General features: G+C 52.0%; 1 protein-coding gene across 3 annotated transcripts in view; it reads right to left on the minus strand.

Annotated features, from left to right (window-relative positions):
• BMS1 (BMS1 ribosome biogenesis factor) overlaps nucleotides 1-23924 on the minus strand; it is an 81638-nt gene that overhangs the window by 50210 nt on the left and 7504 nt on the right. For all 3 annotated transcript variants that reach the window (XM_075349042.1, XM_075349041.1, XM_075349040.1), the window contains 4 exons: nucleotides 17862-18052; nucleotides 16921-17000; nucleotides 14314-14502; nucleotides 6428-6570 (listed from right to left, as the gene is read on the minus strand). In XM_075349042.1, coding sequence (XP_075205157.1) covers nucleotides 6428-6570; nucleotides 14314-14502; nucleotides 16921-17000; nucleotides 17862-18052 — 603 coding nt within the window. The remainder of the gene's footprint in view (nucleotides 1-6427; nucleotides 6571-14313; nucleotides 14503-16920; nucleotides 17001-17861; nucleotides 18053-23924) is intronic.

The following is a 23924-nucleotide window of genomic DNA, read 5'->3' on the forward strand; positions in this document are numbered from 1 at the left end:
TGGTTACATTAAAGGAAAAAAAGGGAATTTTGTTTACTTACCGTAAATTCCTTTTCTTCTAGCTCCTATTGGGAGACCCAAACAATTGGGTGTATAGCTTCTGCCTCTGGAGGCCACACAAAGTATTACACTTTAAAAAGTGTAACCCCTCCCCTCTGCCTATACACCCTCCCGTGGACCACGGGCTCCTCAGTTTTGGTGCAAAAGCAGGAAGGAGAAAACTTATAAATTGGTCTAGGGTAAATTCAATCCGAAGGATGTTCGGAGAACTGAAGACCATGAACCAAAAGAACAATTCAACATGAACAAAATGTGTACACAAAAGAACAACTAGCCCGAAGGGCACAGGGGCGGGTGCTGGGTCTCCCAATAGGAGCTAGAAGAAAAGGAATTTACGGTAAGTAAACAAAATTCCCTTCTTCTTTGTCGCTCCATTGGGAGACCCAGACAATTGGGACGTCCAAGAGCAGTCCTTGGGTGGGTAAAAGAATACCTCGATAAAAAGAGCCGAAAACGGCCCCCTCTTACAGGTGGGCAACCGCCGCCTGAAGGACTCGCCTACCTAGACTGGCGTCTGCCGAAGCCTAGGTATGCACTTGATAGTGTTTCGTGAAAGTGTGCAGACTAGACCACGTAGCTGCCTGACACACCTGCTGAGCCGTAGCCCGGTGCCGCAATGCCCAGGACGCACCCACGGCTCTGGTAGAATGGGCTTTCAGCCCTGAAGGGAGCGGAAGCCCGGAAGAACGGTAGGCCTCGAGAATCGGTTCCTTGATCCACCGAGACAAGATTGACTTGGAGGCCTGAGAGCCCTTACGCTGGCCAGCGACAAGGACAAAGAGCGCATCTGAACGGCGCAGGGGCGCCGTGCGAGACACGTAGAACCGGAGTGCTCTCACTAGATCCAAAGAGTGCAAATCCTTTTCACCTTTGGTGAATTGGATTAGGGCAAAAGGAAGGCAAGGAGATATCCTGATTGAGATGAAAAGGGGATACCACCTTAGGGAGAAATTCCGGGACAGGACGCAGAACCACCTTATCCTGGTGAAAAACCAGGAAGGGGGCTTTGCATGACAGCGCTGCGAGCTCAGACACTCTCCGAAGTGATGTGACTGCCACTAGGAAGGCCACCTTCTGCGAAAGACGTGAGAAAGAGACATCCCTCAGCGCCTCGAAAGGTGGTTTTTGAAGAGCCGTCAGAACCCTGTTAAGATCCCAGGGTTCCAGCGGACGTTTGTAAGGTGGGACCATGTGGCAAACCCCCTGCAGGAACGTGCGGACCTGCGGAAGCCTGGCTAGATGCCGTTGAAAAAACACGGAGAGCGCCGATACTTGGCCCTTGAGAGAGCCGAGGGACAAACCCTTGTCCATTCCAGATTGAAGGAATGAAAGAAAAGTGGGTAAGGCAAACGGCCATGGAGGAAAACCGTTATCAGCGCACCATGATAGGAAGATTTGCCAAGACCTGTAATAGATCTTGGCGGACGTTTGCTTCCTGGCTTGTCTCATGGTGGCAATGACATCCTGAGATAACCCTGAACACGCTAGGAGCCAGGACTCAATGGCCACACAGTCAGGTTGAGGGCCACAGAATTCAGATGGAAAACGGGCCTTGTGACAGCAAGTCTGGGCGGTCTGGAAGTGCCCACGGTTGACCCACCGTGAGATGCCACAGATCCGGATACCACGACCGCCTCGGCCAGTCTGGAGCGACGAGAATGGCGCGACGGCAGTCGGACCTGATCTTGCGTAGTACTCTGGGCAGCATTGCTAGAGGGGGAAACACATAAGGCAGTCGAAACTGCGACCAATCCTGGACTAACGCGTCTGCCGCCAGAGCTCTGTGATCCTGAGACCGTGCCATGAAGGCCGGGACCTTGTTGTTGTGCCGTGACGCCATGAGATCGACGTCCGGCGTTCCCCAGCGGCGACAGATCTCTCGAAACACGTCTGGGTGCAGAGACCATTTCCCCGCGTCCATGCCCTGACGACTGAGAAAATCTGCTTCCCAGTTTTCTACGCCCGGGATGTGAACTGCGGAGATGGTGGAGCCTGTGGCTTCCACCCACTGCAGAATCCGTCGGACTTCCTGGAAGGCTTGACGACTGCGAGTGCCGCCTTGGTGGTTGATGTAGGCGACGGCAGTGGCGTTGTCCGACTGGATACGGATCTGCCTGCCCTCCAGCCACCGATGGAAAGCCAATAGGGCTAGATATACTGCCCTTATCTCCAGGATATTAATCTGAAGGGACGATTCTATCGGAGTCCAGGTTCCTTGAGCCCTGTGGTGGAGAAAAACCGCTCCCCAACCTGAAAGGCTCGCGTCCGTGGTGACCACAGCCCAGGTTGGGGGTAGGAAGGATTTTCCCCGCGACAGAGATGTGGGTAGGAGCCACCACTGAAGTGATGTTTTGGTTGCAAGGGAAAGAGACGTTCTTGTCGAGGGAAGCCGCACTCTTGTCCCATTTGCGGAGAATGTCCCATTGGAGTGGCCGTAGATGGAATTGCGCGAACGGCACTGCTTCCATAGCTGCAACCATCTTCCCCAGGAAGTGCATGATGCGCCTTAAGGGGTGTGACTGACTCCGAAGAAGCGATTGCACCCCTGCCTGCAGAGAAAGCTGTTTGTCGCTCGGTAGCTTGACTAACGCTTGCTGGGTATGAAACTCCATCCCGAGGTAAGTCAGTGATTGGGTCGGTGTCAACTTGGATTTCGGGAAGTTGATGATCCACCCGAACTGCTGGAGAGTCGCCAGAGCGACGGTAAGGCTTTGTTGACACGCCACCCGAGAAGGGGCCCTGACTAGGAGATCGTCCAAGTAGGGGATCACCGAGTGGCCCTGAGAGTGCAGGACCGCCACGACGGATGCCATGACTTTGGTGAAAACCCGTGTCGCCAGGCCGAAAGGCAATGCCACGAACTGAAGGTGTTCGTCCCCGATGGCGAAACGCAGGAAAACGCAGGAAACGTTGATGTTCGGGTGCGATCGGTACATGGAGATAAGCATCCTTGATGTCGATCGATGCTAGGAAGTCTCCTTATGACATCGAGGCGATGACCGAGCGGAGAGATTCCATCCGAAACCGTCTGGTTCTCACATGTCTGTTGAGTAGCTTGAGGTCCAGAACGGGACGGAATGACCCGTCCTTTTTTGGCACCACGAACAAGTTGGAGTAAAATCCGCGACCACGTTCCTGAAGGGGAACGGGGATCACAACTATCTTTAGAGCGTCCACTGCCTGAAAAAGTGCGTCGGCCTGAGCGGGGGGCGGAGAGGTTCTGAAGAAACGAACCGCAGGACGAGAGCTGAACTCTATCCTGTAACCATGAGACAGAATGTCTCTCACCCATCGGTCTTGAACATGTGGCCACCAGGCGTCGCCAAAGCGGGAGAGCCTGCCACCGACCGAGGATGCGGCTAGGGGAGGCCGAGAGTCATGAGGAGGCCGTCTTGGAGGCAGTGCCTCCTGCGGCCTTTTGGGGGCGTGACTTGGACCGCCACGCATAGGAGTTCCTCTGGCCTGTTGGACGAAGAGCATTGGGGCTTGGCAGAGGGACGAAAGGACCGAAACCTCGATTGGATTTTTCTCTGCTGAGGTCTCTTAGGTTTGGACTGGGGTAAGGAGGAGTCCTTTCCCTTGGATTCCTTAATAATCTCATCCAATCGTTCGCCAAACAAACGGTCGTCAGAAAAAGGCAAACCAGTTAAGAACCTCTTGGAAGCAGAGTCTGCTTTCCATTCGCGCAGCCACATGGCCCTGCGGACTGCCACGTAGTTAGCAGATGCTACAGCCGTACGGCTAGTGGAGTCCAGGACGGCGTTCATGGCGTAGGACGAAAAAGCTGATGCCTGAGAGGTCAAAGACGAAACATGCGGAGCAGAATTCCGTGTGACAGCATTAATCTCAGTCAGACAAGCCGAGATTGCTTGGAGAGCCCACACGGCTGCAAAGGCTGGGGCGAAGGATGCGCCCGTGGCCTCATAGATGGACTTCACCAAGAGCTCTATCTGTCTGTCAGTGGCATCCTTCAGGGATGAGCCATCTGCAACAGACACAACGGACCTAGCAGCCAATCTGGAGACTGGAGGATCCACCTTGGGAGAGTGAGCCCAACCCTTAACGACTTCAGATGGAAAGGGGTAACGCGTGTCAGTGTGACGTTTAGCAAAGCACTTGTCCGGGACCGCTCTGGGCTTCTGGACAGCATCCCTGAAGTTAGAATGATCAAGAAACGTATTGCGCGTACGTTTGGAGAACCGAAACTGGTGTTTCTCCTGCTGAGACGCCGACTCCTCTACAGGAGGAGGCGGAGATGAGAGATCCAACACCTGGTTGATGGACGAGATAAGATCATTTACTAAGGCGTCCCCCTCAGGTGTATCAAGGTTAAAGGGCGAAGTCAGGGTCAGAGCCCTGAGCTCCCACTTCCGCCTCGTCTTCCTGAGAGTCCTCAAGCTGGGATCCCGAGCAGCATGAGGAAGTCGGGGAAGAGTCCCAGCGAGACCGCTTAGCCGGTCTGGGACTGCGGTCCGGGCAGGAGTCCTCCGCCTGAGACCTAGGGGCCAACCTGGGAGCGCGCTGCGGCGCGGACCGAGAGGGGCCTGGAGGAGACAAGCTAACAGGGGCCGGGGCCTGTGGAAGGTCCGGTCTGGACTGCAATGCCTCAAGGAGTTTAGAAGACCATTTGTCCATAGACAGTGCAATGGATTGGGAAAGTGACAGAGAGTTTCTCAGCAAAAGAGGCCAACACCGGTGACTCTGTCCCTGCAGCCTGCTCAGGGGGAGGAGGGGGGTCTACATGAGCCGAGGGGCCCACCAGTGCCCGAGGCTCCGGCTGAGCAAGCGAGGCAGGAGTCGAACATTGCTCACAGTGAGGGTAGGTGGAACCCGCAGGTAACATAGCCCCACAAGAGGTACAGGCCGCGAAAAAAACCGGTGCCCTAGTAGCTTTGCTCCTTGTGGACGACATGCTGTTGTCTCCTAGGAGAGTGACCACTGAGGGTATATGGGAAAAGGGTATACAGCCTGACCGAACAGATATATATATATATATATATATTATATATTATATATTATATATCTCTATTCCGGCACCCTAGGGGGACCAGCACCGGGTGACCGGTGTGGCTTACCGACCGCTAACGAGCGGAGTGTGTCCTCCAGATTCCCTGTCGTGGATCCCCCGGAGCTGCAGAGCTGTTCACTGAGAAGCATCCACCGGCAGAATGCCAGAAAATGGCCGCCGGAGCTCTTAGGGGAGGAGTGTGGCCGGGGCGGCGCCAGCAAAGAGCAGGAATCTGGGGTCCCCACAGTGGTCAGTGAGGGGGGAGGAAGACATGCAGGATGCTCCAGCCCTCACATCCGACGTCATGTCGGTAATCCCGCCCTTACCCCTGACAGGCAGGCCCGGGGGCGGGATTTTCGCGACTAGGCCGCGGTGAAGCCGGGGACTAAATTTGAGGCCGCGCCCGACAAGCAGGCACGGTCGGCGCGGAAGTACACCGGCCTCCTCAACTTCACAACTACCGCGGCTTCCGGGAAGAAGGTGCGCTCCCTGCACAGTCCCCTATGGGGACACAGAGTACCTTTAAGTTGCAGGGCCCGGTCCCCGAGGTTGAAGAGGCTCCGGTCCGGCAGGTTCCACCAGGGGCTGCGGATGGAGCACGGTCCCAGCAAATGGATGACCGCTCTGGATCCCACTTCTCCCAGAGCCGCATAAGGGATGGTGAAGGAGACTGCATGTGGCTCCAGCCTCCGTACCCGCAATGGGTACCTCAACCTTAACAACACCGCCGACATAGTGGGGTGAGAAGGGAACATGCCGGGGGCCCCGTGGGGGCCCTCTTTCCTTCCAACCGACATAACTAAGTATGAGAATGCATGAGTGGATGTGTGCCTCCTTCCACACAAAGCATAAAACTGAGGAGCCCGTGGTCCACGGGAGGGTGTATAGGCAGAGGGGAGGGGTTACACTTTTTAAAGTGTAATACTTTGTGTGGCCTCCAGAGGCAGAAGCTATACACCCAATTGTCTGGGTCTCCCAATGGAGCGACAAAGAAATAGAAAATAACGCTTAACTTTTTAGCTTTAACATTTGTTTGATTTGAGCAAATAGCAGAATAACAGATCCAGGAGGGTGAACTTACAGTATATCAGTGTTTTCCTCAAATTACATTACATATGCTTGGGAAATAGAATAAGGGGTTTAATTTAACATTGGTGGAACAAGTCATGGGCTGGGATGCTGCCTTGCTCGAGCTGCTGCCATCCCATGCTGTGCCACTGCCACAATGCCATAGGAACAGGGGATGTCCAGCTCACATCATTGTCAACTTGTAGAAAAACGCGTAGACCTAATAAACTCTTGGTAAAAAGAATTCCAGCAATCTGATACAGGTAAATAAAAGCGGCTGCCCAAGCTCACCTGTCTGCAAGAACGTAAGGATGGGACGTCTGCCATAACAGAGGGCGAAATTTCATCACAGAAATGAACCTCCCCAGATTATGGATTTCTTGCTTCTGGTATTCGGAATACACCATTCCAGATAGATAGAAAAGCTTCGCCCCCTAGAAAGGAAAGATCAGCAGCTGTCAGCCCAGCAAGGCCCGTCACATGGAAAATGTAAGGAAAAAGCTGATGAACGTTTGTGACGTGTGACTCTCAGATAGAAATGTTATGTGCATGCAGTTATTTGAGGCATTAAAAAAGTTCAAGTGTTTTTAACTCCAAAAAGTGACACGCACTCTCTTTTTTCCTCATGTGTTTATAATGACCAAAGTGGAAAGCTAAAATAGCTGAACATATGAAAAAGTTACTCTACAGCTGAAATTAATAGGAACAATCCTTCAAGTGTATTTTAAGGGGTTTTTCAGGAGTGTTTTTAATTTAATAGTCGGCTTGCTTTAACCCGCGGGCAGTAATATTACGTCCTAGCGGTCATAGTGTTACTGCCCGCGGTCTGCTGCCGGCAGCTTGCATCAATCGGCGCACCTCTCAGCTGATTTTCACAGCTGAGATATGTGCCTGCTAGGCACGAGTGGAATCGTTATCTGCCCGTGCCGATTAACCCCTTAAATGGCGCTGTCAATATGTGACAGCGCCATTATAATGGCATTGGCGGTAAACATTTACTTACCGGCCGATACCGGAAGTCATGTGGCGTGATCACGTGACTTCCGGTGGTTATCATGGTAGCACAGGGTCATGTGATGACTCCTGTAGCTCACATGAATCACTTTCAGCTTCACCCAGCCGAGAGCTTGGTGAGTCATGAAATAAGTATATCTGCTCTTCACAGCTGTATAGCTGTGATCAGCAGATATGGCAGAGCGATCAGATTGCTGATCCATATAGTAGACTAGTAGAAGTAAAAAAAAAGTTTTAAAAAAAAACAAAAAAAAGAAAAAACCCTAAAAGTTCAAATCACCCCCCTTTCGCCCCATTGAAAATTAAAGGGTTACAGAAATGAAAATATACACATATTTGGTATCGCCGCGATCAGAAATGCCCGATCTATCAAAATATAAATCAATTAATCTAATCAGTGAACGCTGTAGCGGCAAAAAACATCCAAACACCAAAACATGGATTTTTGTGTACTCATCGTAAAATCGTTTTCTCTTAGCCATCATTGGGGGACACAGGACCATGGGTGTTATGCTGCCTATCCATAGGAGGACACTAAGTAGATGCAAAAGCATAGCTCCTCCTCTGCAGTATACACCCCCTGGCCGGGCCAGGCAAGCTCAGTTTTAGTACACAAGCAGTAGGAAAAAAAGCCAGTAAAAACTTACCTCAACAGAGGAACATGAGAAAAAAAAAGAGTCATAACCAAATAAGCTACTGAGAGAACCAAGGCCCAACAGGGTGGGTGCTGTGTCCCCCAATGATGGCTAAGAGAAAACGATTTTACGGTGAGTACACAAAAATCCGTTTTTCTCTGACGCTTCATTTGGGGACAAAGGACCATGGGACGTCCTAAAGCAGTCCATGGGTGGGAAACATAAAAGACGACAACACAACCCAAGGACTAGGAACCAGTCCCAGACAGCCTGGAGCGCCTACTGAGAGAGGTGCTCTACTGCCGTTTGCAGAATATTCCTACCCAGATTTGCCTCAGTTGAAACCTGGGTATGAGCTCTGTAATGCTTTGAAAACGTATATAGGCTAGACCAGGCCGCAGCCTTACACACCTGTTCCACTGAAGCCTGATGCCGAATGGCCAACGAAGCGCCAACTGCTCGCGTGGAATGAGCCCGCAGCCCACTAGGAATGGGCTTGAGTTGCATGCGGTAGACTTCCTGGATCGCAGAGCGAATCCAGCGAGCCAGAGTCGCCTTTGAAGCTGCCTGTCCCTTCTTAGGCCCCTCAGGAATGACGAACAAAGAGTCCGTTTTCCTAAAGGGGGCTGTCCTGGATATGTAATATCTGAGAGCTCTGACGAGGTCTAACGAATGCAGAGACCTTTCCACCCTATGAACCGGGTGTGGACAAAAGGAAGGCAGAACAACGTCCTCGTTCAAATGAAACGGGGTAAGAACCTTTGGAAGGAAATCTGGAAGGGGGCGCAGAACCACCTTGTCCTCGTGAAATATCAGAAAAGGCTCGCGGCAAGAGAGTGCTGCTAGCTCCAAAACCCGTCTGATGGACGTAATTGCCACCAGGAATGTTACCTTCCAGGACAGGAGAGCAAGGGAGGATTCCTTGAGGGGTTCAAAGGGAGACCTCTGGAGACCGTCCAGAACGAGGTTGAGGTACCATGGTTCCAGCGGCCGTTTGTACGGGGGAACTAGATGGGAAACGCCCTGGAGGAAGGTCTTGACTTGCGGTTTTTGAGCAAGGCGGCACTTGTAGAAGGTTGAGAGCGCTGAGACCTGCCCTTTAAGGGAACTGAGAGCCAACCCCGCTTGCAAGCCAGACTGTAGAAAATCGAGAATTCTGGGGATGGCCGTTAGTATCCCTGCACCATGAAAGGAAGATTTTCCATGTACGGTGGTAAATGCTGGATGAAGCAGGCTTTCGGGTGCTGATCATGGTGGAGATAACCACGGTGGAGAATCCCGCTCTTGTTAATACCCAGGTCTCAATGGCCATGCCGTCAGCTTCAGGGCTCTGGAGTTCTGATGGGAAATTGACCCTTGGGTCAGCAAGTCTGGGATGTCTGGAAGGCGCCACGGTGCGTCTGAGCATTTGTACTAATTCGGCGTACCAGGCGCGCCTAGGCCAGTCCGGTGCCATCAGTATCTCCGGGACTCCCTCTGCCTTGATCTTCCTGATTACCCGCGGCAGCAGGGGTAGAGGTGGAAATATGTAAGGCAGGCGGAAGTGGTGCCAGGAGCAGACTAGAGCATCTGCGCCGATTGACTGCGGGTTGCGTGACCTGGCTATGAACGCGGGTACCTTTGCATTCAGCCTCGAGGCCATTAGGTCCACGTCTGGTGTGCCCCAGCGAGTGCAGATGCGTAGAAACACATCTGGGTGGAGAGACCATTCTCCGGCGGCCAGGCCTTGGCGACTTAGAAAGTCTGCTGCCCAGTTCTCTACCCCCGGTATGTGTACCGCTGATATCACTGATCCCGTCGATTCGGCCCAGCTGAGGATGTTGTGGGCCTCGAGATAAACCGCTTTGCTGCAGGTGCCCCCCTGCCGATTGATATAGGCTACAGCTGTCGCATTGTCCGATTGGACTCGAATCTGACGACCCGCTAGCAGAGTGCAGAACGCTCTGAGCACGAGGAAGATCGCGCGGAGTTCCAGGATGTTTATGGGTAGGAAAGACTCCTGGGGCGTCCTACGTCCTTGAGCAGTGTGGCGCCGGTACACTGCTCCCCAGCCTAGGAGGCTGGCGTCCGTGGTCAGGACAAGCCAGTTCACTGGGAGAAAAGATCTCCCCTTCGATAGGGATGAGGACCGAAGCCACCAGCGGAGTGCGTACCTGACTGAAGGCGTCAGGTGAAGATGTCTGTCCAGGGAGAAGGGGCTCTTGTCCCAGGCCGCTAGAAGGGCTAGCTGCAGTGGGCGGAGGTGCAGTTGAGCAAAGGGTAATGCTTCCATAGCCGCCACCATCCTGCCGAGCACTTTCATGCTGAATCGAATGGAGCGAGACGGAGGACGTAGAAGGCAGCGCACCGCTCGTTGAAGAGCGATCGCCTTGTCCTGAGGGAGAAGGATCAAGCCCCGACGGGTGTCCAGGGACATGCCCAGGAAGGTGATGGATCGTGATGGGATCGGGGATGATTTGTCCAGATTCACTAGCCACCCTAAGCGGGATAGGGTGTCCACAGTGATCTGTACGCTGGTTGAGCAGTCGCGGAAGGAGGGGGCCTTGATGAGGAGGTCGTCCAAGTAAGGGAGAACGACTACTCCCCTGGCGTGAAGGACGCTCATGGCGGCCGCCATGACTTTGGTGAAGACCCTTGATGCGGTGGCAAGGCCGAAGGGTAGAGCTACGAATTGAAAGTGGGAGTCCTGAATTGCGAAGCGGAGGAACTTTTGGTGATCTGGGGCGATGGGTATGTGCAGGTACGCGTCCTTGTTGTCTATGGAAGCGAGGAATTCCCCTTCGACCATGGATGCAATAATGGACCTTAGGGACTCCATTCTGAATCTCCGTACGTGCACATGTTTGTTTAGGTATTTGAGGTCCAGGATGCGTCGAACTGACCCATCCTTTTTGGGGACCACAAAGAAGTTGGAATAAAAAACCCCGAACTTCTCGTCGTCTGGGACGGGTATTATCACTCCTGCTGTTTGGAGTGAGTGGATTGCTGAGAAAAAAAGGTTTGCGTCGTTTTCGAGTCTTTGGGGGGTTTGAGAGAAAGAACCGACTCGGGGGGGGGGGTCGGGTCCGAAATTCTGTGTGTTAACCAGAAGACACAAGGTCTCGCACCCATTTGTTGTCTGAGGCGGCAGCCCAGATGTGTTGAAAGAGCCGCAGTCGACCTCCTACAATGAGTGTGTCTTCCGGGACGCCGAAGGAGTCATGAGGGGGGAAAACGTCGTGGCCGAGTCTCCCTGGTCCTGGACTGTTTCGGTCTAGGCTGCCATGACGTAGTAGGTTTCGGGGAAAGCTGAGAAGGTCGGTCCCTGCGTAGTCCGCGGCTGGTGGCGGGGACAGCACGGGATGTCGACCAACCAAATGAGTTCCGAAAGGAGCGGAACGAGGACTGTGGTCTGGTGAAGGACGTCCTGGACTTCAGCTGGGGGAGGGAGGTACTCTTTTCTCCCGTGGCGTCAGAAATGAGCTTGTCCAGACGTTCGCCAAACAATCGGTCTGGAAAAAAGGGAAGGCCCGTGAGAGACTTCTTGGAGGCAGAGTCCGCTCGCCATTGTCTGAGCCAGAGAGCTCTACGGATGGCTATGGTATTTGAGGCGGCAAACGCTGCGCAGGTAGTAGCGTCCATGGAGGCCTGCATGAGGTACTCCGCCGCAGTGGCAATTTGAGCTGTCACCTCTGTGAAGGTATGAGTGAACTGGGATTCCTCAAGCGAAGTGTTAAGGGATTCTGCCCAGACCGAGATAGCCTTTGCGACCCACACAGAGGCAAAGGAGGGCAAGAGGGAGGAACCCGTAGCCTCAAAGGCAGAGCGGGCGAGTTGCTCCACCTGTCTGTCGGGTCCTTGATGGAAGAACCATCGGGTACAGACAGGAGTGTCTTTGTGGTAAGGTGGTAAGGCGGGAGACCGGGGGGGTGGGGGGGTCGAAGACGGGGGCGGATCGGCCCAGCCCTTAGGGGCAGGTGAGGCAAAAGGGTACCGGGGCTCCATGAGTTTTCGGTTACCGAAGCGCCTGTCAGGCTTCTCCCTTTGCTTTGTGAGGATATCCTGAAACTCTGGGTGATCAGCGAAAACCTCTTTGGGTTTCCTTGCCCAAGGAGACCGCATGGTCTGTGGTAGTTGATGGGGGATCCTCCACATGCCTCCACAGAGTTTGGTTGATTGCTGCTATAAGGGAGTCTATTGCAGTTTGATCATCTGGGGAGGCTGAAACCAAGGAATCCTCTTGGTATAAACAGCATTCTCCCATCTCCAGCTCTTCAGAAGCCGTGGAGCGTGTGGGAGAGCCTGCCCTGTGTGCTCCCAAGGGCGAGCCCGCTGGAGACACCCGGCCGTGTGCTCTTTTCCTGATCCCTGCAACCGGTGAAGCATGTGCCCGGATTACCTCAGAAGGATCCTCCATAGGGGTATCCTCAGGCTGCGTTCCGTCCAGGGACCCAGAAGGGTGTGGAGGACGACATTGCATAGCCAGCACCAGGTTCTGTGACAGTTTTTCCATGGATTGGGACAGAAACTGTGCCCATTCCGGTGGGCTGGGAGCCCTAGGCTCTGGGCTGACGGTTGTGGCGGTGGTGGCAGGGGGGGTCTCGGGGGGGCTATAGGTGCACAGGACTCACAGAGAGAAGAGGTGTGTTTACGTGGTAGCTCAGCGTGGCAGGCAGTGCAGGCTGAATAATAGACTATGTGGGCCTTAGCACGCTCAATGCCCTTAGAATTCTGCATGTTCCTAATAGGAGTATGCCAGGAGGGGGAGCAATGGTCAGCAGAGCTACAAGTGAAGCAAACACCTCACCAGAATCAGCCGATGGCCCTGTCCTCAGGAAGGAGTAAGCTCTATGGAGATCTTCGCACGCTTTCCTGGGGGAGGGGGGGGGCTTATCGCGGCCACGGGGGGCGGGGCTTAGCGCTAAAAGAGCGCGAAGAAGAAGTCAGTGTGCCCCCCTCCTGCTGTGGGTAGTAAAAAACGGCGGGAAGGGAGCTTCTAATAGTTTTCCTCCCTCTCCCTCCAGTCAGCACACAGCTTGTCACTGGTGGTTATCAGCCGGCTTTTCTGCTAGAGCAAATTAAACAGAGCAAATAAACAGCGTGAGTTCCTGAGCTCTGTGCCCTCACCCTGCTACCAGTAAATTATCTGTGCAGGACTTTCTGCAAACAGCGAGTGACTTCCCCCTCCTCCAGCCAGCAAGCTAGAGAAAAGTTAACACTGTGTGTTCAGGATCCTTGGGGCTCTCCTCCTTGCAATCAGCAAGGGACTTTCTCATAATAAATACTGTAAATGTCCTGGGAGCCTTCCCTGCACCGTCTTTTCTCCCTTTGTCTGGGAAACCAGTCAGGGAGTATCTCACCTTAAACACGGCTTCAGTCCAGGCAGTGAAAATAGCAGAGTCAGCTTGCTGTGTCCGGTCACACCGATGCCATATTCAACTAAGAGCCTGCAAAGAGGGGCTGAGGAATTGGGCTATAGGGGCACAGGCCTCTACCCTGGGCTTTGGAAAATCGGTGTCTGTGGAACCCGTCGTCCAGCCCAGGATCCAGCGTCGCAGGAGGGGGTACGTGGAGGCGACACTCCACGTTCCCGCCAGTTGATGGTAGTGGGAGATCGGTCCCAAAAAGGAAACCGTTGCCCTCAAAAAATAACAAACCTTGAAAGGAAGTGCCTCCTACAGACACTAAGCTAAAACTTAGGTTGCCTGGCCCGGCTAGGGGGTGTATACTGCAGAGGAGGAGCTATGCTTTTGCATCTACTTAGTGTCCTCCTATGGATAGGCAGTATAACACCCATGGTCCTGTGTCCCCCAATGCGGCGTCAGAGAAATTACGTTTTTTGGTCACCACAAATTTTGCACTAAATGCAATAACAGGCGATCAAAACGTAGAATCTGTGCAAAAACGTCAGCTTGAGATACAAAGAGTAAGCCGTCACTGAGCCATAGATCCCAAAAAATGAGACCGCTACGGGACATGGAATATGGCATAAAACGTGCGCCACTTTTTCTGGACAAACTTCTGATTTTTTTTTAACCCCTTAGATAAAATGAAACATGTTTGGTGTCTACAAACTCATACCGACCTGAGGCATCACACCCACGTCAGTTTTACCATATAGTGAACACCGTGAATAAAATCTCAAAAGCAATAGTGCTATCGCACTTTTTTTTGCAATTTTTCCACATTTGGAATTTTTTGCCGTTTTCCAGTACACTATATGGGAAAACCTATGGTTTCATTTAAAAGTACAGCTCGTTCCGCAAAAATAAAAAAAAAAAAAAGCCCTCACATGACCATATTGACAGAGAAATAAAAAAGTTACGTGTCTCGGAAGAAGAATGGCGGAAAAAAACCCCAAAAAAAACGGAAAGCAAAAAAATTGGCCGGTTGTGAAGGGGTTAAAAAAAAAAACCCCAAAAAAAACAAAACATAAAACGCAGTCTGCACTTGGCCTCACACCTAGTGTGATGGTCTGAAATGCTGTGTGTACTTATTCATTGGTTCTGAGTGTTGCCAATTACAACTACGATAGCCTGGATGGGGCACCTGATAGACTTCTGTCCAGAACCGATGCTTCAGCCTCTTCTTCACCTTGCGCAGCTGCTTATTATTCTTGAATGAGTCTAGATGGGTCAAGACCCCCATTATTTTTGGAAAGCCATGGACCTGGCAGATATTCAGGAACTCAAAGGTCTCCATTTCAAAACCAAAGCTAGCGTCTATGAGCATCAGAACCTGTGAGAAGAGAAGTGGTTGATGCAGACAAAGATGAGAACATGACTGACCTATTGGTAATAACTAGTAATATCCACCAGCACTGTGAGCAGAAATTACACTGCAGGACTGATCTTCACTTATTAGAGGAATAGTACCGCAGTTATCACCTTCTAAATACATTTCCTTAAGGAATAACAGAGGAACGACAATGTGGAGTTCATAGAGAAGATGATGCCGTATCAATATTTGGAAATTCACTAAGACATAGCAGTAGAGCTATGGATTATCCTTACTTGTAAGTTTCCTAAAGGGAACCTGTCACATGGTTTTTGCTCCCCCATCGGAGAGCAGCATAATGTAGAGACAAAGACCCTGATTCCAGCGATGTGTCACTTACTGAGCTGTTTACTATAATTTTGATAAAATCACTGTTTTCTTTGTTGCAGATCTAGCAGTTATACAGAGCCCATGAATATGCTGGACTACCTGACAGCAGGCCAAGTAGTCCTCTAATGATAAAATCACTGATTAATTAGCAGTAGATTATCAAAATTACACTAAGCAGCTCAGCAAGTGACATCGCTGGATTCAGGGTCTCTGCACCTACATTGTGCTGCTCTCAGATTAGGTGGCAAAAACCTGGTGACAGATTCCCTTTAACACTAGAACTACTGGACTCGTGACACCTATATAGAAATACATGGTGCAAAGTAGTCAAAATGACTACCTCAGTAGTTCTAGTGTTAAAGGGGTGGTCTGGACCTAAAACGATTGTCCTTTACAGACAGCTCAGCAATTCCTTGATCTGCTGCTGGTCTCAGCTTCTTGCTGCAGCGATGATGTCCCAACCAGGAGACACATGACTGTGACAGCCAATCACGTCACTGTGTCAGGACATCACTGCTGTGACAGTACATTAACACAGATATAACAGGGCTGGGTCTGATTGGACATGAGGGGGAGGGGGACAGGGTTCAGTGACAGTGAGTGTAGTTTTAATACTTTCATTTCTTTAACCCATTGTGAGCCTGTTGGTAACAAAATTTACTCACCAGACAGCTGCCTAAAATAATTGTAAGCCACGGATATTTATCCTATTGGTGACAAATACTTTTCTTTCTTGGTAACATAAAATTGGAAAAGAATACACGTCTAGTGCTGAGCAGGAACAAGGTCTACAACACAAAGTACTTTTATAAAGTACATTATTTTCATTTTGGAAATGATATTTAATGTATTCCCATTCAATAGAGGGAATTGCTCAGGGGTAAAGGTACGTTTTCATTGTACTACGAGTTTCCCCAACTAAACACATTAAAGAGAACCTGTCAGGTCCTGTATGAACCACCCAGCACCACGAGCAGCTCTGGGTGCAGATTGCTAATCCCTGCCTAACCGTCCCAGCATCTAATAACATATATAAAGACATCTTTAGAAAATGTATTTCTAAAGATCCTTTAAGATATGCTACTAAAGCCAGCGACTAGTCACAAGGGCGGTATTTCCCTTGGCTAGTCAGCCCACATGGCATGTAAGCGCTCGCAGGTGTGTGTGCTAACATGCTAATGAATGCGCAGCATCAGAGGCATGGTCCCTCACCTTTCTGGTGTCACAGCGGCAGACACTGGTTTTTGTCTCAGTATGGATGATCAGAGGTCCCAGACTTCCAGTCATGCGCACTATGAAGCCGTGTGTACACGTCCTGGCTTCAAACTGGTGTAGCGCGCACGACCGGAAGTGCGTGGACTTCTGATCATTCGCACCAACCCTAAGTCCAATGTTCTGAGGCCGTGCAATGGACACAGGTACGTGCGTCATTGTCAATGATGACGCTGGGCACTGGATACTGAATAGCATGTTAGCACGCTCAGGTGGGAGTACTAACATGCTAAGAGGGCAGAAAGAGCGCAGGGAACTAATGCCCTTGCGACTAGTCCCTGCGCTCATTAGCATCTCAAACGATCTTTAGAAATTCTTTTTCTACAGATCTCTTTATCTGTGCTAGTGTATACAGGGACAGTTAGGCAGGGATTATCAATATGTACCCAGAGCTGCTCGTGGTTCTGGGGACATATTACACCGGACAGGTTCACTTTAATCTCTAATTTACAGGATAGATGATAAACGTATGATGCCTGGGACCCCTCCAATCCCTAGAATAACATTCATCCTCAGTATGATCACGTATGCCCCCGCGGAGGCCCTCATTATCTACACCACAGGTTATTGTAGAGAAAGGAAATTGGGCAACAGTCCTCCGAGCAACAGTCCTCCGAGCAACAGTCCTCCGAGCAACAGTCCTCCGAGCAACAGTCCTCCGAGCAACAGTCCTCCGAGCAACAGTCCTCCGAGCAACAGTCCTCCGAGCAACAGTCCTCCATTAGTCTGAATTTCTCATCCAAATCCCCTACAAAAATACCTCTAAAAATCACTTACCAAGTCAGCAACTTTAGCCAAATCAATCATTGAATTGATATCACTACCACATTCGATAATGGTAAGACGGCGTTTCTTTCCTAAGTTTAAAAAAAAAAATCCATGTCATACATTTCACATAAAGCCTACAAGGGCAACTAGAGCGCAGCCCGGTGCAAAGGCCGAGCACCAAAGGAGGAAAAGTTCACTCCAACCTACAAAATTACAGTGCAAAGCATTATAAAGTTCCTCGTAGTCTTATGTAGAATGACATTTTTTTTTTATTATTTTTTTAAGGAAAACCGTCTGTAGGTGATGATATAAAATATAAGTAAATAATAAAATGCGTCAGGCAGATTAGAAATCACACGATTACTTACGTGGCCAATAAACTTTTCTTCCTGAAGGTAATGGAAACTACTTGTCAATAGCATTTTACCTTCCATTTCCTAAATGCTAACTCCTGCATAACCATTATTAGGCTGGGGCCACACGGGCACTACTGCGATCCCCTTGCATGAGACTCGGCTCGTGCTGGCAGTACAGCAGAGCCGAGTGTCATGCTTGTGTCCTTGCAACTGAGGTCCGTTCGTGCGAGCAGACCTCAGCTGCGGGGGGCGGGCCGGCACTCAGGAGGGGAGGGAGGGATTTCTCTCCCTCTCTCCTGCGTAGTCAGCTATAGCCATTCTCGCATTGCACTGGCAGTACACCGGTGTACCGCGAGTGCTGTGCGATTTTTCTCTCGCCCCATTCACTTGAATGGGTGCGAGAGAAAGAGTCTCGGATTACAATCGCAGCATGCTGCGATTGTTTTCTCAGTCCGATTAGGGCTGAGAAAATAATCGCCCATGTGTGCTGACACACAGGCTAGAATTGGTCCGAGGGGAATGCGATGTTTTATCGCACTCCACTCGCACCGATTTTCTCGCCGTGTGGCTTAGCCCTTACAGTACAACTCTTACCAGAGACGATGGTCACCGGTCCTCGGATCTCCGTCAGTTTCTGCTTGGTAAAGTTTTTAATCAAGCAACGAATCAGAGTGCTCTTTCCAACTTTTGGAGGTCCAACAACTACCACCACAACAGGAGGCGGCTCTAAGGGAGTGCGGTCCACCACTGGTATGTGATGCTTTTTTGTTTTAAGATCCTGTGTCCTGTGGTGACAAAATAATGTGACTGTCAAAGTTATAGCAATGTTAAACCGATACATATGAGATCTACACCCTCCGACGCTATACAACTGAAACCAGCTGTAGACTGAATTCATAAAATGGGTCCATAGGGGTCTTCAAATACAAATCAGAGGCCCCTAATTGGCTGAGGCTGCCACATGATGTCCCCGGCCTGAAGAGGAATCTCCTGGAGGATACACGGGTAGTAACACAGGAAAACGATGGAGGTCCAGGAGGAGAGGGTGTAGGGTTTAAAAGAGAAGGGAATTTTGTTTACTTACCGTAAATTCCTTTTCTTCTAGCTCCTATTGGGAGACCCAGACAATTGGGTGTATAGCTTCTGCCTCCGGAGGCCACACAAAGTATTACACTTTAAAAAGTGTAACCCCTCCCCTCTGCCTATACACCCTCCCGTGCATCACGGGCTCCTCAGTTTTGGTGCAAAAGCAGGAAGGAGGAAACTTATAAATTGGTCTAAGGTAAATTCAATCCGAAGGATGTTCGGAGAACTGAAACCATGAACCAAAAGAACAATTCAACATGAACAACATGTGTACACAAAAGAACAAACAGCCCGAAGGGAACAGGGGCGGGTGCTGGGTCTCCCAATAGGAGCTAGAAGAAAAGGAATTTACGGTAAGTAAACAAAATTCCCTTCTTCTTTGTCGCTCCATTGGGAGACCCAGACAATTGGGACGTCCAAAAGCAGTCCCTGGGTGAGTAAAAGAATACCTCGATAAAAAGAGCCGAAAACAACCCCCTCTTACAGGTGGGCAACCGCCGCCTGAAGGACTCGCCTACCTAGACTGGCGTCTGCCGAAGCATAGGTATGCACCTGATAGTGTTTCGTGAAAGTGTGCAGACTAGACCACGTAGCTGCCTGACACACCTACTGAGCCGTAGCCCGGTGCCGCAATGCCCAGGACGCACCCACGGCTCTGGTAGAATGGGCTTTCAGCCCCAAAGGAAGCGGAAGCCCAGAAGAACGGTAGGCTTCAAGAATCGGTTCCTTGATCCACCGAGCCAAGGTTGACTTGGAAGCCTGCGAACCCTTATGCTGGTCAGCGACAAGGACAAAGAGCGCATCTGAACGGCGCAGGGGCGCCGTGCAAGACACGTAGAGCCGGAGTGCTCTCACCAGATCTAATGAGTGCAAATCCTTTTCACATTGGTGAATTGGATTAGGGCAAAATGAAGGTAAGGAGATATCCTGATTGAGATGAAAAGGAGATATCACCTTAGGGAGAAATTCCGGAACAGGACGCAGAACCACCTTATCCTGGTGAAAAACCAGGAAGGGACCTTTGCATGACAGCGCTGCCAGCTCCGACACTCTACGGAGCGATGTAACTGCCACTAGAAATGCCACCTTCTGCGAAAGACGTGATAAAGAGACATCCCGCAGCGGCTCGAAAGGTGGTTTCTGAAGAGCAGTTAGCACCCTGTTAAGGTCCCAGGGTTCCAGCGGACGCTTGTAAGGTGGGACTATGTGGCAAACTCCCTGCAGGAACGTGCGGACCTGCGGAAGCCTGGCTAGACGCTTTTGAAAAAATACGGATAGCGCCGATACTTGTCCCTTGAGAGAGCCGAGAGACAACCCCTTGTCCATTCTGGATTGAAGGAATGAAAGAAAAGTGGGTAAGGCAAAAGGCCAGGGAGTAAAACCCTTATCAGAGCACCAGGATAAGAAGATCCTCCAAGACCTGTGATAGATCTTGGCGGACGTTGGTTTCCTGGCCTGTCTCATGGTGGCAATGACATCTTGAGATAACCCTGAGGACGCTAGGAGCCAGGACTCAATGGCCACACAGTCAGGTTGAGGGCCACAGAATTCAGATGGAAAAAGGGCCCTTGTGACAGCAAGTCTGGGCGGTCTGGGAGCGCCCACGGTTGACCCACCGTGAGATGCCACAGATCCGGGTACCACGACCGCCTCGGCCAATCTGGAGCGACGAGAATGGCGCGACGACAGTCGGACCTGAGTTTGCGCAGCACTCTGGGCAGCATCGCCAGAGGAGGAAATACAGAAGGCAGTCGAAACTGCGACCAATCCTGAACTAATGCGTCCGCCGCCAGAGCTCTGTGATCTTGAGACCGGGCCATGAATGCCGGGACTTTGTTGTTGTGCCGTGACGCCATGAGATCGACGTCCTGCGTTCCCCAGCGGCGACAGATCTCTCGAAACACGTCTGGGTGAAGAGACCATTCCCCCGCGTCCATGCCCTGACGACTGAGAAAATCTGCTTCCCAGTTTTCTACGCCCGGGATGTGAACTGCGGAGGTGGTGGAAGCTGTGGCTTCCACCCACTGCAGAATCCGTCGGACTTCCTGGAAGGCTTGACGACTTCGAGTGCCGCCTTGGTGGTTGATGTATGCGACGGCAGTGGCGTTGTCCGACTGGATACGGATCTGCCTGCCCTCCAGCCACCGATGGAAAGCCAATAGGGCTAGATACACTGCCCTTATCTCCAGAATATTGATCTGAAGGGAAGACTCTATCGGAGTCCAGGTTCCCTGAGCCCTGTGGTGGAGAAAAACCGCCCCCCCCCCCGACAGGCTCGCGTCCGTAGTGACCACAGCCCAGGTTGGGGGTAGGAAGGATTTTCCCTGCGACAGAGAGTTGGGAAGGAGCCACCACTGAAGTGACGTCTTGGTTGCAAGGGAAAGAGAGACGTTCCTGTCGAGGGAAGTCGACCTCCTGTCCCATTTGCGGAGAATGTCCCACTGGAGTGGCCGCAGATGGAATTGCGCGAAGGGCACTGCCTCCATCGCTGCCCCCATCTTCCCCAGGAAGTGCATGAGGCGCCTCAAGGGGTGTGACTGACCCCGAAGAAGAGATTGCACCCCTGCCTGCAGCGAAAGCTGTTTGTCCAGCGGTAGCATGACTACCGCTGACTGAGTATGAAACTCCATCCCAAGGTACGTCAGTGATTGGGTCGGTGTCAACTTGGATTTTGGGAAGTTGATGATCCACCCGAACTGCTGGAGAGTCGCCAGAGCGACGGAAAGGCTGTTTTGACACGCCATCTGAGAGGGTGCCCTGACCAGAAGATCGTCTAAGTAGGGAATCACCGAGTGGCCCTGAGAGTGTAGGACCGCCACAACAGATGCCATGACCTTGGTGAACACCCGTGGGGCTGTCGCCAGGCCGAAAGGCAATGCCACGAACTGAAGGTGTTCGTCCCCGATGGCGAAACGCAAAAAGCGTTGATGTTCGGGTGCGATCGGCACATGGAGATAAGCATCCTTGATGTCGATCGATGCTAGGAAGTCTCCTTGTGACATCGATGCGATGACCGAGCGGAGAGATTCCATCCGAAATCGTCTGGTGCTCACATGTCTGTTGAGTAGTTTGAGGTCCAGAACGGGACGGAACGAGCCGTCCTTCTTTGGCACCACGAACAAGTTGGAGTAAAAGCCGCGACCATGTTCCTGGGGGGGGAACAGGGATCACAACTCCTTCTGTCTTCAGAGCGTCCACCGCCTGAAAAAGTGCATCGGCCCGCTCGGGGGGCGGAGAGGTTCTGAAGAAACGAGTCGGGGGACGAGAGCTGAACTCTATCCTGTAACCGTGAGACAGAATGTCTCTCACCCATTGGTCTTGAACATGTGGCCATCAGGCGTCGAAAAAGCGGGAGAGCCTGCCACCGACCGAGGATGCGGTTCGGGGATGCCGAGAGTCATGAAGAGGCCGCCTTGGAGGCATTGCCTCCGGCGGGTTTTTGGAGGCGTGGCTTAGCCCGCCATGCATAGGAGTTCCTCTGGCCTTTCTCCGGCCTGCTGGACGAAGAGGATTGGGGCTTGGCGGAGGGACGAAAGGACCGAAACCTCGATTGTATTTTCCGTTGCTGAGGTCTCTTCGGTTTGGACTGGGGTAATGAGGAGTCCTTTCCCTTGGATTCCTTAATAATCTCATCCAATCGTTCGCCAAACAATCGGTCGCCAGAACACGGTAAACCGGTTAAGAACCTCTTGGAAGCCGAGTCTGCCTTCCATTCGCGCAGCCACATGGCCCTGCGGACTGCCACAGAATTAGCGGATGCCACTGCTGTACGGCTAGCAGAGTCTAGAACTGCGTTCATGGCGTAGGAAGAAAAAGCTGACGCCTGAGAAGTCAAAGACGCAACCTGCGGAGCAGAATTACGTGTGACCACATTAATCTCAGCCAGACAAGCTGAGATAGCTTGGAGTGCCCACACGGCTGCAAAAGCCGGATAAAAAGACGCGCCCGTGGCTTCATAGATGGATTTCACCAGGAGCTCTATCTGCCTGTCAGTGGCATCCTTTAGCGATGAGCCATCTGCAACCGATACCACAGATCTAGCCGCCAATCTAGAGACTGGAGGATCCACCTTGGGACATTGAGCCCAACCCTTAACTACGTCAGAGGGGAAGGGGTAACGTGTGTCAGTAAGGCGCTTAGTAAAGCGCTTGTCCGGAACCGCTCTGGGCTTCTGGACAGCATCTCTGAAGTTAGAGTGATCGAAAAACGCACTCCGTGTACGTTTAGGGAACCGAAACTGGTGTTTCTCCTGCTGAGAAGTCGACTCCTCTACAGGTGGCGGCGGGGGAGATATATCTAACACCTGGTTGATGGACGAGATAAGGTCATTTACTATGGCGTCCCCTTCAGGTGTATCAAGATTGAGAGCAACGTCAGGGTCAGAGCCCTGAGCTGCGACGTCCGCCTCGTCCTCCAGAGAGTCCTCAAGCTGGGAACCCAAGCAACGTGAAGAAGTCGGGGAAGATTCCCAGCGGGCCCGCTTAGCCGGTCTGGGACTGTGGTCCGGGCAGGAGTCCTCCACGTGAGACCTAGGGCCCCCCCTGGGAACGCGCTGCGGCGCGGACAGAGAGGGGCCTGGAGGCGACGATCCAACAGGGCCCGGGGCCTGTGTAAGGACCGGTCTGGACTGCAAAGCTTCAAGCAGCTTGGCAGACCATTTGTCCATAGACTGAGCCATGGATTGTGAGAGTGACTCAGAGTTTTTCAGCAAAAACGGCAAACTCTGTCCCTGCCGCCTGGACAGGGGGAGCAGGGGGGTCTACCTGAGCCGAGGGGCCCACTAGTGACCGAGGCTCCGGCTGAGCAAGTGCAACAGGGGTCGAGCAGTGCTCACAGTGAGGGTAGGTGGAACCCGCAGGTAACATAGCCGCACAAGAGGTACAGGTCGCAAAATAACCCTGTGCCTTGGCACCCTTGCTCCTTGTGGACGACATGCTGTTGTCTCCTAGGAGAGTGATCACTGAGGGTATATGGGAAAGGGTATACAGCCCGACCGAACAGAAATATATAAATATATAGTATCTATTCCGGCACCCTAAGGGGACCAGCACCGGGTGACCGGTGTGGCTTACCGACCGCTAAAAAGCGGAGCGTGTGTCCACCAGATTCCCTGCCTTAGGTCTCCCAGCGTTGCAGAGCTCTTTCCTGGAAATCCTCCACCGGCAGAATGCCAAAAAAATGGCTGCCGGAGCTCTCTGGAGAGGAGTGGGGCCGTGGGCGGCGCTAGAAAAGTGCGGGAATTTGGAGTCCCCACAGTGATCAGTGAGGGGGGAGGAAACATACAGGATGCTCCGGCCCTCACATCCGACGTCAGGTCGGCAGTCCCGCCCTTACTCCTGACAGACAGGCCCGGGGGCGGGAGTTTTGCTACTAGGCCGCAATTGAAGCCGGGGACTAAATTTAAGACCGCGGCCGACAAGCAGGCGCGGTCGGCGCGGAAGTCCGCCGGCCTTCACAAATAAGCAGCTGCTGCAGCGTCCGGGATGAAGGTGCTCCATGCACAGCCCCCATGGGGACACAGAGTACCTTAGTGATGCAGGGCCCGGTCCCTGAGGATAAATAGACTCCTGT

This window comes from Anomaloglossus baeobatrachus, chromosome 5, assembly GCF_048569485.1.
Source record: "Anomaloglossus baeobatrachus isolate aAnoBae1 chromosome 5, aAnoBae1.hap1, whole genome shotgun sequence".
Lineage (NCBI taxonomy): Eukaryota > Metazoa > Chordata > Amphibia > Anura > Aromobatidae > Anomaloglossus > Anomaloglossus baeobatrachus.